Source organism: Lactuca sativa, chromosome 6 (genome assembly GCF_002870075.4).
Source record: "Lactuca sativa cultivar Salinas chromosome 6, Lsat_Salinas_v11, whole genome shotgun sequence".
Lineage (NCBI taxonomy): Eukaryota > Viridiplantae > Streptophyta > Magnoliopsida > Asterales > Asteraceae > Lactuca > Lactuca sativa.
The window spans coordinates 195010458-195024311 of NC_056628.2; the positions used below are offsets into that span (position 1 = coordinate 195010458).

The window sequence follows — 13854 nt, forward strand, 5'->3', positions numbered from 1 at the left end:
TGCTGAAGCTCGACAGCCGGAGCAAACTCTGCCCTGAACCTGGTCACAAAGTCCGACCAGGTCATAGCCTCGATAGCTCAGGCTCCCAACGAGTCACCCACTAACTCCCACCAATCACGAGCTCGGTCTCGCAAGCACCCTGCTGCATACCTCACCTTCGACCCCTCGGAGCAGAAGCAAGTCAACTGTAAAGACTCGATGTCTGCAATCCATCGCCTGGCAGCAATGGGGTCTTTCACCCCGTGGAAATCTGGCGCACCACTGCCCCTGAAGTCCTTAAAGGAGAGTGTGCGAGGACCCGACTGGCCAGATGCCATGTCGCTCCTGAACGCCCTGAGGCAATCCTCCATCAACTCGATGATCCCCTCCTTGATCGACCCGAAGATAATGGGAGTCGACTCAAGGATACCCCTGGTGATCTCTGACGCGATGAAATCGCGTAGTCCCTCATCTACCTGCTCGGAACTTGATCCCGAACCTGACCCCTCTCCTGAACCGCCATCTATCGGCCTCGATCAAAGTACCACCATTCTGCAATACATAATAACACACATTAGTGATACTGATACTTCCTGAGGGATCACAACTACTTACAAGTTCATTGGTCTTATCTTGGCCTTCCTTGGTTCGGGTACGGATCCTCTGCTTTCAGTAGTACGGGCCCATACTACCTTCCACATCTATCTGTACCTTCTTCAAGGACTGCCTCGACTCCACCAGATCCCTTCCACTACGACTGATCACTACTATACTCATCCTAGGCTTGCCCTAGGGAAATCTCAGACTCCACCCTACCAGGTCCTCAGCTGCTGAAGGCCTCTTAGTAGTGCCAATTAACCATTACCTGAACACCATCACATGTGGTGAGGCTCGGATAATCCTTCGAGTGACAGGCTCACCCCTACAACGGTTAGACTCAAACGAGAGCTGCGCAATAGGGCCAAATCCAGCACTCCAAGATTATTCAACCCTGATTACATGTGACGTGACGTATTCACCTAATGGCTAACTCCCACCACTCAGAGTCCCACAAAGCACACAACAAGCAGTATTCGAACTAAGGGAACAATCTCATTCAACTCTATCGGCTTACAGGAACTGTACTAGCATACAATGCTAAGCTCATACCATCAGGCATAACCTAATCAGGTTATCCTACTTGCTGTCTACTCAATACTAGCATGCAGTTCTCATACAGCTGAAACACATAAAGCAGGCACATAAGGCATCACTCCTAGATCATTAGTCCTATTCTAGCATGCTGTTCTACAAAAGCTGATAAACATAACATAAACTTGTATGGGTACTTTGGGGAATACTTACTTGAGCTTGGCCGGTCGCGCACAACACACACTTTGTTCTTTCTCAAAACTCTTTTCTCAATTTTTAGAAAACATTTTCTTTTAGAAAATCTTTTAATCCCTCGATTTGAGTTCAGACACCCCCCGAAGGTGTGTCTGAATCCCTCAAACCAGGGCTCTGATACCAACTTGTAACGACCCAATTTTCACGTCCAAAAATTTCGTTATAAAACATTACATGAAAGCATTAATAGTTAAAACATTGTTTGATTAAACCATTTCACATCGAAAACCAAATTGAAAACCACAATATTCGATCAATCAAATATCAGAGTATCAATCCCAGAATAAACTCGTAATTGCGGAAATAAGAAAGTGTGTGTGTGACATGCTGCTACCGCGTCGGCTCCTTTCCCCTAGATGAGGAGGTACCTGAAACCAAAACTGAAAACCGTAAGCACGAAGCTTAGTGAGTTCCCCTACTGTACCACATACCATATAATCTCATAACATACACATATTGTCAGGCATATCTGGGTGCCCGACCTACCCCTTCGGCCCTCTCGACCGGATATTGCCTAGCATATCTGGGTGCTGGCCTCCCCTTCGGTCCTCTCGACCGGATACTGCCTAGCATATCTGGGTGCTGGCCTCCCCTTCGGTCCTCTCGACCGGATACTGGGGAACTATTTCTCCCTTCTACTACTACTACTACATAGCATGTATCCCAATATCAGCATCTATCTAACATGGCTGGGTATGACTACCCCTTCGGCCCTACCGACCGGATATCTCGGGGACTATCTCCCCCTACTGTCACTAGCACATAGCATCATATCATACTAGCACATAAACACAACACAGGTAGTAGTAATCCCTAGATGAATATCACAAAGACAATCATCTACATACAACTCCTATTGGTGGGCCGACATTGTGGCCGTAAACCCACCGCTACTGGAAGGTAACTCACCTCGAAAAGGCTGCTGGTCTGTGTGGGAATTGACTGCCTACTGCTGATGTTGCTGCTCCGGACGTTCCCCGGCTATAATTCCCACAAAACGATTAGTCAATCTCCGCTAGATGTTCTTAGGGTAAAATGACCCTTTTTACCCCTTACCAAGTCAAGTCCAGGTCAAAATCAACTTCCAGTTGACTGGACTCACCGAGTCCGCGAGCAACTCGTCGAGTCCATCCCTCACTGATCTGGTCCTACTCACCAGGTCCCTCTCCCCACTCACTGAGTCACCCTTGACTCGCTACCCGGGACTATGGGGCCGACTCGAGTCCCAACTCGCCGAGTTACTCAAGCAACTCGCCGAGTTCCTCGAGCAGATCCCCTGCTCGCTTCCAATCCACACCAGCCCGGGACTATGGGGCCGACTCGAGTCCCAACTCGCCGAGTTCCTCGAGCAGATCCCCTGATCGCTTCCAATCCACACCAGAACGCCCCATACGAGGGTTTGGGGTTTCAGGACTACGTTACATAGTTAATTCCACGCACAGGTACGAAGGGTTGAGCCTTCGATGCTTAAACCCCTCGTGTTCTGTGGATGTTCATATGACTCGCCGAGTTTGAAGAACTACTCGGCGAGCTCCATGCAATCTTCATAGGACTCGCCGAGTTGTTCTTAAAACTCATCGAGTCGACGACCATATTCATAGAACTCGCCGAGTTCCACTTTGGGACTCGCCGAGTCCTTCGACCCATTTCCTGAGTAGGACAGATCTGGGACATGCAACACTTCAAAACCACAGATCCAAGGTCCTAGGGCTCATTTACCACATAAAGTTGCAAACTTTACATGCATGCATGGCCCTATGAGCTCAAACATGCAATTCCAAGCTCTTTAAGAGGTCCTATACTCAATGGGGACCTCAATCACCTCAACCACAGAGACTTTATGCTACTAGGATGACCAAAAGGTCCAAATCCAAAGTCCTTGCAGAACATTAACCCTAGACACATAGAGATTTAGGTTCTTAGGGCTTAAAACCTCTTTTTAGGGACAAAAAGGGGACTCAATGAACCAAAGATCAAGGTAGGAACTTTTCTACTTGAATAGAAGCCCTTCACAGAGTAGATTCCGGATCTTCTTCCCTTCTTGCACTCTTCAACCTTCTCCTTCTTCTCCCAAGCTCCAAACCACCTTCAAAATGCTAAAAATCACCCACAAGGACACAAGGGGGCTAGGGTTTCGTTCTACGGATCTCTGGGAGTGCTAGGGGAAATGGAGGCTGGGTTAGATCGTTTAAATAGGGTGCAAACACCCGGGTTAGGGTTTAAGTCCAGACAGGGTCTACTCGCCGAGTCCCTCGGACCTACTCGCCGAGTAGACCGAGTAGATCCCACGTCTAGTCCCGCTCCTACTCGGCGAGTTAGTCCTTCAACTCGCCGAGTCCAAGGTTAATCATGCAATATAAGGAGATTTAATAACCAAGAATACATACCAAGAACCAGGTGCTACATTAGTAATCTTCGCGTTGGCGAAGACCCAGCCTTGGCTTCGGACTGGGTCCGACTGGGTTCTAACCAGGCCAAGCCCGACGTTAGTTTTACTTCTCCTTTTTTTGACGTTCTCCCTGATGGATACGTTAACACCTATCTGTCATGGTTTCGCAATAAAATTACGACATTTCTCTTCTTAGTTGTGAATTTTTAAATTGGATCCTAGCCTTAAATATTAATTATGGGTTAAAATATTAAGGGTTATTGTCATCTAACTAAACATACTTTTTCTCTATAGATGTCTACTCCTGGTGATGTTTCTTCTTCTCAAAATGTCATACACAACTTTTCACTCCTTTTGATCGTGTCCAAATGACACTGGATGGCATCAACTACAATGATTGGATGTGAAACATCAAGATGGCTCTTCGATGCGAGGGAAAATAGTATGTCCTTGAGAACAACTTATCGAGATCGATGAAGTGACTTCTACTCCAAAAGAAATAACCTCCTACAAGAAACACCATGACGACGCGACTAAGGTTGCTTACATCATGGTTGCCACCATGATTCCTAAGTTGCAAAAGTTCTATGAGGACTAGTGGCCATATGAGATGAACTTGGATCTTGTGGAAAGGTTTCACAAGAGAGCTTATCAAGAAAAGTATAAGGTCGTCAAAGCTTTAATGGATTGCAAATTGAAGGAAGGAGAGTATGTTCGCAACCACGTGCAAAGAATGCAGAGATATATGGAGCGCCTTGAAAGGATAAATGTGAATTTGGACGAGCAGTTGGTCATAGACATGGTCCTTAACTCTTTTTCTACCTTGTTATTATCAGTTCATTTTGGCTTATCGTCAAAACAACACATAAACTACATTGGCCCCACTCCACAACCTGTTGTGAATGGCTGAGTAAGGAATGAAGAAGAATCAAACTCCTACCTCTACTAATGCTCCTTTCCTTGCCATTAGGAAAAACAAAGGAAAGGAAAGGAAAGGTGATCCCATGCAGAACTGGAAGGGCAAGGCCCATGTTGGTTTTTCTAGCAATGTCCCAATAGCAAAGCCCAGTTATGATATTCCTTCTGTTAGGAATCCCAAAGAGGTCATTTGCTTCTATTGCAATGATAAGGGACATTAAAAATGAAACAACCCTAAGTACTTGCATGACATCAAAGATGGCAAAGTGAAGCCATCATCGGCAGATATTTACACTATTCAAACTAATAACTCACAACCTACTCGTTCTTGAGTCCTTGATATAGGATGTGGTTTTTATATTTGTTCTGATTTGCAGGGAATAAGAAAAAGTGAAGAACTGGAGCATGGAAGGATGAATCTAATCATGGAAAATAGGCGATCTTCTCCTGTTACCAAGATTGGAACTTATAGTCTTATGCTTAGTAGTGATGTTTGATTAGATTTGGTTAATTGTTTCTATTCGTCAAAAGACGCGAAACATTATTTCTTTTCGTGCTCTTTTTAGACAAGGTTTTCAATATTCATTTAATGACATGAATGGATCGATTTTGGTTTATAATAATGACATTTTTATATTTGAAGCTTTACCTTGTAATGGTGTGTATGAAATTGTGATTTGTATTTATAGATTGGGTAATAGTGTATTTTATATTGATTCGTCTAATGGTTTAGACAAGACATGCTTGTGGAATTGTCGTCTTTGGCACATTAACAAGAAATGCATCGCCCAACTCCAAAAGGATGGAGTGTTGGAATCATTTGACTTAAGTCCGGATAATGAATGTGAATCTTGTCTTTTGGGAAAGATGACAAAATCACCTTTCACTGGATCTTGTGAAAGAGGTGAGGGTTTGTTGGATTTCATACACACCTTCAGATCCACCATAAAGGATGCTAATCGATTTTATGTGACATTTACAAACAATTATCGCAAATATAGTTATATTTACTTAATCAAGGATAAATCAGAAACCTTTGAAAAGTTCAAAGATTTTAAACATGAAGTCGAGAATCAATTAGGCAGGAAGATAACGATGATATGATCTGACAAAGGAAGAGAGTATCTTAGTATCGAGTTCCACGACCGTCTCAATGAATGTGGAATTGTTTCACAATTGACTCATCTTGGGACACCACAACTTAATGGTGTGGATTAGAGGCGTAATCGGAACTTGTTAGACATGGATCATTCCATGATGATTCGAGCTTCTTTTCCTATTTTTTCTGGAGGTATACCTTAGAGACATCCGACCATATCCTAAATCATGTACCTACCAAGAAGGTTGCCAAAATACCTCACGAGATATGGAAAGGGAAAGTTCCATCGTTAGCACATATCATGGTTTGGGGTTGTGAAGCTTTTGTTAGACGAGAGACTCATGGAAAGCTAGAACCTAGAAGTAAGAGATCTATTTTCATTGGCTACCCGCAAAAGTATTTTGGATATTTGTTCTACAGAACTAGTGAGAACTTGGTCTTTGTAGCACAAAGAGGAGTCTTTCGCGAGAGAAAGCTCATATACAAAGAGGAAAGTGGTAGTACCGTTGACCTTAAATAGATTCAAGAGTCAAGAAATGAAGGAACCTTAGAAGATACTAGCGCTCAACCAAAGGATGAGACTCTTGTTGAACCCAATGACAAATCATTACCTCTTCACCAATCTAGTAGAGTTATCAGGCCACCTGAGTTCTATGGTTTCTATATAACTACATAGGGTGACACGTTTGTCAGTGATCATACACTAGTAAATTTGAATGATCCAGCTAACTACAAGGAAGCAATGGCATGCCCTGAAGCAGCAAAATGGACAGAGGCAATGGATAGCGAGATCAAGTCCATGTATGATAACCAAGTTTGGAATTTGGTTGATCAATAACCTGGTCAGAAGACAGTTGGCTGCAAATGGATCTTCAAGAAGAAGACCAACATGGATGGAAAGGTGCACACTTTCAAGGCACGGTTGTTTGCAAGCAGCTTTACTCAAACCCCAGGTATTGACTATGACGAGACATTCTCACCAATGGCGAAGATAAAGTATATTAGTATAATGCTTGCCATAGCATCCTTTCATGATTATGAAATATGGCAGATGGATATCAAAACCGTTTTCCTTAACAAGAAGTTGGCTGAAGATGTTTACATGAGTCTGTCAGAGGGTTTTGTAAATGCAAAGTTTCCTAATCGAGTGTGTAAGCTTAAGAAATCCATTTATGGATTGAAACAGGCGTCTCATAGTTGGAATCTTTTCTTCCAGGAGAAAGTCAATGAATTTGGTTTATCTAGGAGTGAAGATGAGTCATGTGTGTATGTCAAGGCTAGTGTGAGTATAGTAACCTTTCTAGTATTGTGTGTTGATGACATACTCATTATAGGAAACAATATTCCAACTTTGCAAGAAGTAAAGTCTTGGCTTGGAAATTGTTTTGCTTTGAAGGATCTAGGAGAGGCACCCTATATTATCGGGATAAGAATCTTAAAGGATAAAAAGAAAAGACTAATTGGTCTTTGTTAAAGTATTTACTTGGATAAGGTACTAAAACATTTTTGTATGGAAAATTCCAAGAAATGAGAGCTACCTATTCAGAGTAATGCCAAGCTAAGTAAGACTCAAAGCCCTAGTACAGATGAAGAGATAACAGAAATAAGTCAAGTCCCGTATGCTTCAGCTATAGGATTAATCAGGTACGTTATAACATGTACTCACCCTGATGTGTCATTTGCTTTAAGCATGGTCAGTCACTTTCAGGGAAATCCTGGTAGAGCTCAGTGGACAGTAGTAAAGAACATTCTTAAGTATCTGCAAAGGACAAAGGATCTAATCTTAGTCCTTGGTGACAGTGATATGCTGAGATTAAGTGGGTATAGTGACACCAGCTTTCAAACAGATAAAGACAATCTTCGTTCTTGATCTAGATGGGTGTTTCTATTAAATGGAGGAGCAGTCACTTGGAAAAGTTCCAAGTAGGACACAATGGCTGATTCTACTTGTGAATCAAAGTACATAGCAGTGAGTGAAGCGTCAACGGAAATGGTTTGGTTGAAGAATTTCATCGGTGATCTCGGAGTACTTCCAACCATATATGAGACAATGCAACTTTTTCGTGATAATGAAGAAACGGTTGCTTTGATCAAAGAACTTTTGAGAGATGACATTAGTTTTAATAGTTAGATGATTAGTTTGAAACTTGTAATAAAATAAATATAATTGATTCTGGTGGGTGAATAATAGAGATTATTTATGAGCTTGTTTAGTGCCTTTGTCAATTATTTATTCTTGTGTTTCGTTTTGCATGTTTTACTTCCTGAATAATTTGATTATTTGAAGCTCCATGGTCGCTCATACTATAGGAAGTAAGTAGTGAATGAAGATTGTCATGAATTGGATTTTAGATTGTCTAAGGAGTTTAGACATAACAATTGTGTTGCTACAACATTCATGAGTACTTAGAAAATGGAAATTTGAGTTTTGGAAAACCCCACGTTCAGAGAAGTACTTCATGGATTATATCACAAGTAATTCTGAGATGATTATATCTTATATTTTTAAAATGGAGATGTATGATTTGTAATGTACAAGTCGGTTGTACATTGGTAATGCGAAAACGCATCAGTAACTTGATGTTATAAAACGTAGTGTCATGTATGATTTGGTGAGTAAAGGATACAAGCATATGAGTCAAAGTTTATTCGTTCCTTTTTCCCTGATGGGAAAATTGATATCTTTGGGCCCCTCGGTGATTTTGTGTTGACTTATAGTTATGGGCTCATACAGGACTAAATTGATGTGTTCAATTAGAAATCTTTTGACATCATCATAAATCAAGAAATCGAGAAACATAATTCTGGACAATAAGATTGATTCTAAATTCTAATCCATGTCTCATATCCATACAATATCTTGAAGAACGAAGAAATATTTGATCACTTACCTAAGGACAAATATCTGATCGGATCAGAGTTCGACGTTTGCTTTGGAAAGCACCCTTGGCTGTTTGATTTAGAAGTTATACCTGTAATTTAGTTTTTTGACTTGTCCAAGTGGGAGACTGTTGGACTAGGTGTCTGATTCAATAACTAAATTAATATAATCTTGAATTATTAGCAAAGTTCTTTTCAGTTGCCCTCAAACCTAGTAATTAATTGTAATGCTTATTGGAAAGAGAGACTGATTTATTGATTTATTATATGATTAATAAATTGATTAGAAATCAAAATAAATGATTTATTAATATATTATGAGAATAATATATTAATTAGAAATAGTATTGTTTAATATACAAATTATTTAGAATTAATTTTGGGATTAATTGAATTAATTAAAAGTAGAAGGACTAAAGGTGACACTTTTCAAAGGTTGAACATAGACCAATTTTAGAACCTCTCATAGAGGGGACGGTTTCTAGAGGGTTGTTGGAGGTATTCTTGGGCTCTACGAAAACTTAGAAGCCTTTGGGGAAAAGCAATAGGGATAGGGTTATTTAAAAGGAACATGCCTTATATTCAACATCCATACTACATATATATAAACCCACTTGGGTTTGATTTTCGGAAACCACCGCGTTCCAAGAGAGAAAATCTAAAAATTCCTTCCCTCTCCTCTCTCATCTTTAGCTTCCAGTTTGATAGGGTCTAGGTGTGAACCATCAGCTCCTCTTTAGCTTCCATTTTGCTAGGGTTTGGGTACAAACCATTAGAGGCACGAAACTTCTGGTGCTTACTTTCTGAAGACCAATAGGGTCCAAACATGCCTCAAATAAGAGTCACCAGAAGGAACCCCAGGATACAACCAAACCTTGACGCAACAGCCATCGAGGCGTTAATCACTCAACGAGTCATTAAAGCCCTATCTAATAGGAATGTCAAATTCGGACAATGTAGAGGAACCAGAGGAGATAGTACATAGGGTGGTAACAGGAGTAACCTAAGAGCATGTACTTATAAGGAATTTAGGAACTACAAGCCCAAACCCTTCTTAGGAAATGAATGAGTAGTAGGATTGACTTGCTGGATGGAGAAAATGGAGTCAGTATTCGAGGTCAGTTTTTGTGCTAAGAATTGTAAATTTGGGTATGTCTTCAAGGACACAACATTGTCATGGTGGAACGGCCACGTCAAAACCATGTGAATTAGTACAGCTAATGCCATCTCCAGGAATAAGTTGAAGCAGCTACTAATTGAAAGAGTATTGCCCCACGGAAGAGATGCAAAAGCTAGAACAAGAGCTTTGGAATCTTACCATGCAAGAGACAAACATTGCAGCATATACCAGTAACTTCAATGATCTTGCTATCTTCTATCGTAGTTTTGTCACCCCATAATACAAGAAAGTAGAACTGTACATATGGCGTTTAATACAGCTTATCCAAGGATTGGTTACGGCTTCCAGGCCAACAACTTATGATAGTGCTAAGAGACAGGCATTTACCTTGAACAATAAGGTAATCCTCTATGGCACCATGGTTTTAAATACTGATATACCAGGATCAGAAAATAGCAAGAGAAATCCTGATAAAGATTCAGAGCAAGTAGCATGGAAGAAGCAAGACTTAGGGAAAGTCTATGTAGCAACCATTTTGTCACCCACTCCTTTAAGAAAGTATGCAGGAGATCTTCCGTTATGCAATAAGTGTAACTAACATCACATAGGTGAATGTAGAGAGCTAATCTTTTAATAACTTCAGTAAGAAGGGACACACAGATAAGTCTTGTAGGAGTTTGACCCTCTCTATTACCCATGAAATTGGTATTTGCAGGAACCGCAACTGTTATGGATGTAGGGAAGTGGTCCACTTCAAAAACGAATTCCCGAGATTAGCAAATCGAAGGAATAATTCTCAAGGCAGAGCGTTTTTCATCGACCCGAGTGACAATAACCAAAATCCAACCCTAAGAATTGGTAAGTCTCTCCTTATGACTTATGAGCAAACTAGATAATGATCTAGTTTTATAAACATTAGATAAAAACATGCTAAAATATAAATCTAAGAAACACATGTTATTAATTTTATAATGGATTCATAGGTTATATGATTCAAGAATTGAATAGTTTTAGGAAGAGTGATTCGGCTCTATTGCGCAGCTCTCATCTGAGTCTAACCGTAATAGGGGGAATCATACAATTTAAAAACTGTCAAATTTTAGCATCATGTGATAGTATTCACCACATAATTAGATAACATTAGAATGGATGGTAATGAAAGGGAAAAGAATCCTCGATCATCTCCAATCTCCAGTGACACCAAAAGCGTGGAAATGAAAACCACCAAAAAATGTCTCATATGCAAATAAAAAATGTGGTATATTGGTATAATGCAATGCAAGAGACAAATACTAAACATGTTAAAAAGGTGCGTGAAATGCACCCAACATATCATGTCATTTTTAATCATCAAAACATTATATATGACATTCTTAAATACCAATATATCATATATGACATTCTTAAACATCATAATATCAAGGGTTATATCTAAAATATTTTTCATTAAAGAAAATAATGTAACCCAATTTATAAAGAATGTTTTAAAATACTAAAAACTATACTTAGTTGCAATTATCTGGAGAAAGAAACAAAAACTTCATTACATAAATAATACATTGACCCAATTTTAATAAAACCACAAATAATTTCTTTTTAAATCCAATATCATCTTCGTTTTTTTTAGTTTTAGACAAAAAAAAAAAAAAATTACGCAACAATTCCACTTTTTTTATTGAAGGGATTATAAACGTATATTTGAATAAGTATTTTCATTTTTAGATTTATAATTTAAAAAAGGCAGCTATATTAAAATATATTGTACAAAAATTGCTAACCTTAGAAAAAAAAAAAGAAAAATAAAAAGGAGAACTAACTTCAAACTTCTCTTACTAACGTCGAGATTCCGGCAAACGTCAAAAGAAAGCATATTTTTGAAATTCCAAAACTATCCCCAACAAAACTTTGCTTCAACTGCCGTTATAATCACCGATGCCGTTAAAGTTACCGTCAAGTTCAGTATCTCCGGCGAACGTTTCAACTCTCGACAACCATTCCATCATCGTCGTTAACATTGCCGTTGTCTTCACCGTCGCCGTCATTGACCCACCTTTCAGCCTGTCTACACTCCATCTTGTGACGCATCCTCCAGTCGAGTGCTTGACACGCTCGAGAACAGTAGTTAACAGCTCCGCAAACTGAACATCGCCGGAACTCATGTTTTCTAGTCTCCGGCCGACCACAACCGGCATGAGAGCATAAACGAAGTCCCGGAGCAAGTACCTTATCGGAAAACCAATCTGTAAGAAATCGGTTGGACGGATGAGGTTCCGGTGCAGGCACGTTACATCCAAAATCGCTAAGTAAAGGACACCCAGGACCCACGACGTTTCCATGGCGGAGGTGTGGTAGCGGGTTCCATGTCAGCCAGTTACCGGACATCAACACCGATGGAGTTGTTGAAAGTACGGCGGCAAGTTCACGGGCGTTGGCTTGAACCAAAAACCGCCGGCCTTCGACAATGTTCTGACGTACGCCGTAACCCTCTTGGAGACAATGTCCGAGTTCCCGGAGCGCGTCGATGTGGCCGAGAAACGCCGCACGGGCGCAAAGAGCTACACCGGCGCGTAAGTCCTTGTCAGTTTTTGAACCTCCGCTACCGTTGAACTGAATCACAGCAAGTGCGTATAACGCCGGAGCGTGAGAATTAATCGCCGCCTTAGCCATTAGAGACGCTCCGCTTCCTCGATTTTGCAAACAGTAAAACCGAATCTGTGTCAAACAAAATAAAATTCATGTCAGTTTAATTAATGCTCCCAAATAGAATGTCAATCAACACGTATAAACCATAAAAATTAAACTAACCATGCCAAGTGTGTAACAAGCTTCAACATTTCCGGCATCTGAGCACTGTTTAAGAAACCGGTGAGCAGATTCCGACCAGTTTTCAGATTTAAAAGCGAACGCTTTCGGAGATGCTTTTGATAATACAAGAGAGTGAACACCCAACGCGTTTAACCTTTTGCATCTGTTCAACAAACACAAAGAAAATCAGTAACAAATTAACAAAATTGTCGTAATAATCGGATCCTTTTTCAGACATAAAAATGGAAACTGTAAAAAAAAGTTACAAAATCCCAAATCCGGATCCTTACGTTGATAAAACGCTCACAAAATCGGAGGGACAACCGGCGGTGGCACCAAGCTTTGCAAGTATAAACAAAACGATATCGTCTGGAAGCGTATCAAGAAAATCACACTGGCCGGAAAGAGTCACCACCGGTGTCCCCGACGACGACTTGAACCTTTTCCGGCTCTGTATCATCTTCTCACCCAGAATATTGCCATCTCTTCTTCTCTTCTCACAACATATGTTATTCACCTTGGGATAAGAAATCCCACGCCTTGTTCTCATTCCCTTCTCTCTTTCTCTCTCTCTCTCTCTCTCTCTCTCTCTCTAAAAAGAACAGATATGTGTCTGTATATATATACAGATGGGTATATCGCGTATATATAGATTTATAATATATATTTACGTATAGATACAGGAATTTGTATGTATAGATTCTGAATTTTCCTGTGTGAAGAAAAAACTGAGGCCTTATATATATAGCAAGAGACCTTATCGAATTAATGAAGAGGGGAAGGGGAAGATGAAACACAACAACAAAAACGACGCCGCCGAACATTAAATTAAAGATCTGACCATTGAGACATACAAATGCCCAAAAATATTGATTTAATTACGATACTACCATTCTTCTCTACCGTGGTTTGTCGTTAATGTAAGCCAGAAGAAGAAGAAAAATTGGTCAAACAGCGTTTACTAGATCCCTCCGTCCGTCGTCCTCCTCCACTGCACGCCTTGTCTGCTTGTAACGTACAAGTCTTAAACATGACAAATTATCTTTCATAAATTATTATATGCTCTATAAAACTTAAATGTTTGTTTGTTTGTTTTTTTTAAGAACTTTGTAATAACGTTTTTGCATTGTTTAATTTAATTTTTGTTTAGATTTTTCAGTTTAAAACGGTTAATTTGTTGCACGTGTCGAACTAATTTTTGTTAATTTGTTTGAATGGATCAGCATTTTTACTTTCTAGTGAGTCTTATGAAATGATCTTTTTATTTAGTTTTTTAGT

At 40.1% G+C, this 13854-nt stretch overlaps 1 protein-coding gene across 1 annotated transcript; it reads right to left on the reverse strand.

Moving 5' to 3' along the window:
* Positions 1-11468: 11468 nt before the first annotated feature.
* On the reverse strand, positions 11469-13302 carry LOC111908825 (F-box protein At1g67340). Its single transcript, XM_023904626.3, has 3 exons — positions 12867-13302; positions 12577-12739; positions 11469-12483 (listed from the first exon to the last, which is right to left on the reverse strand). Exons 1-3 carry the CDS (start codon positions 13124-13126, stop codon positions 11749-11751), a joined length of 1158 nt encoding a protein of 385 aa, XP_023760394.1. The 5' UTR covers positions 13127-13302; the 3' UTR covers positions 11469-11748.
* Between the last annotated feature and the right edge of the window lie 552 nt (positions 13303-13854).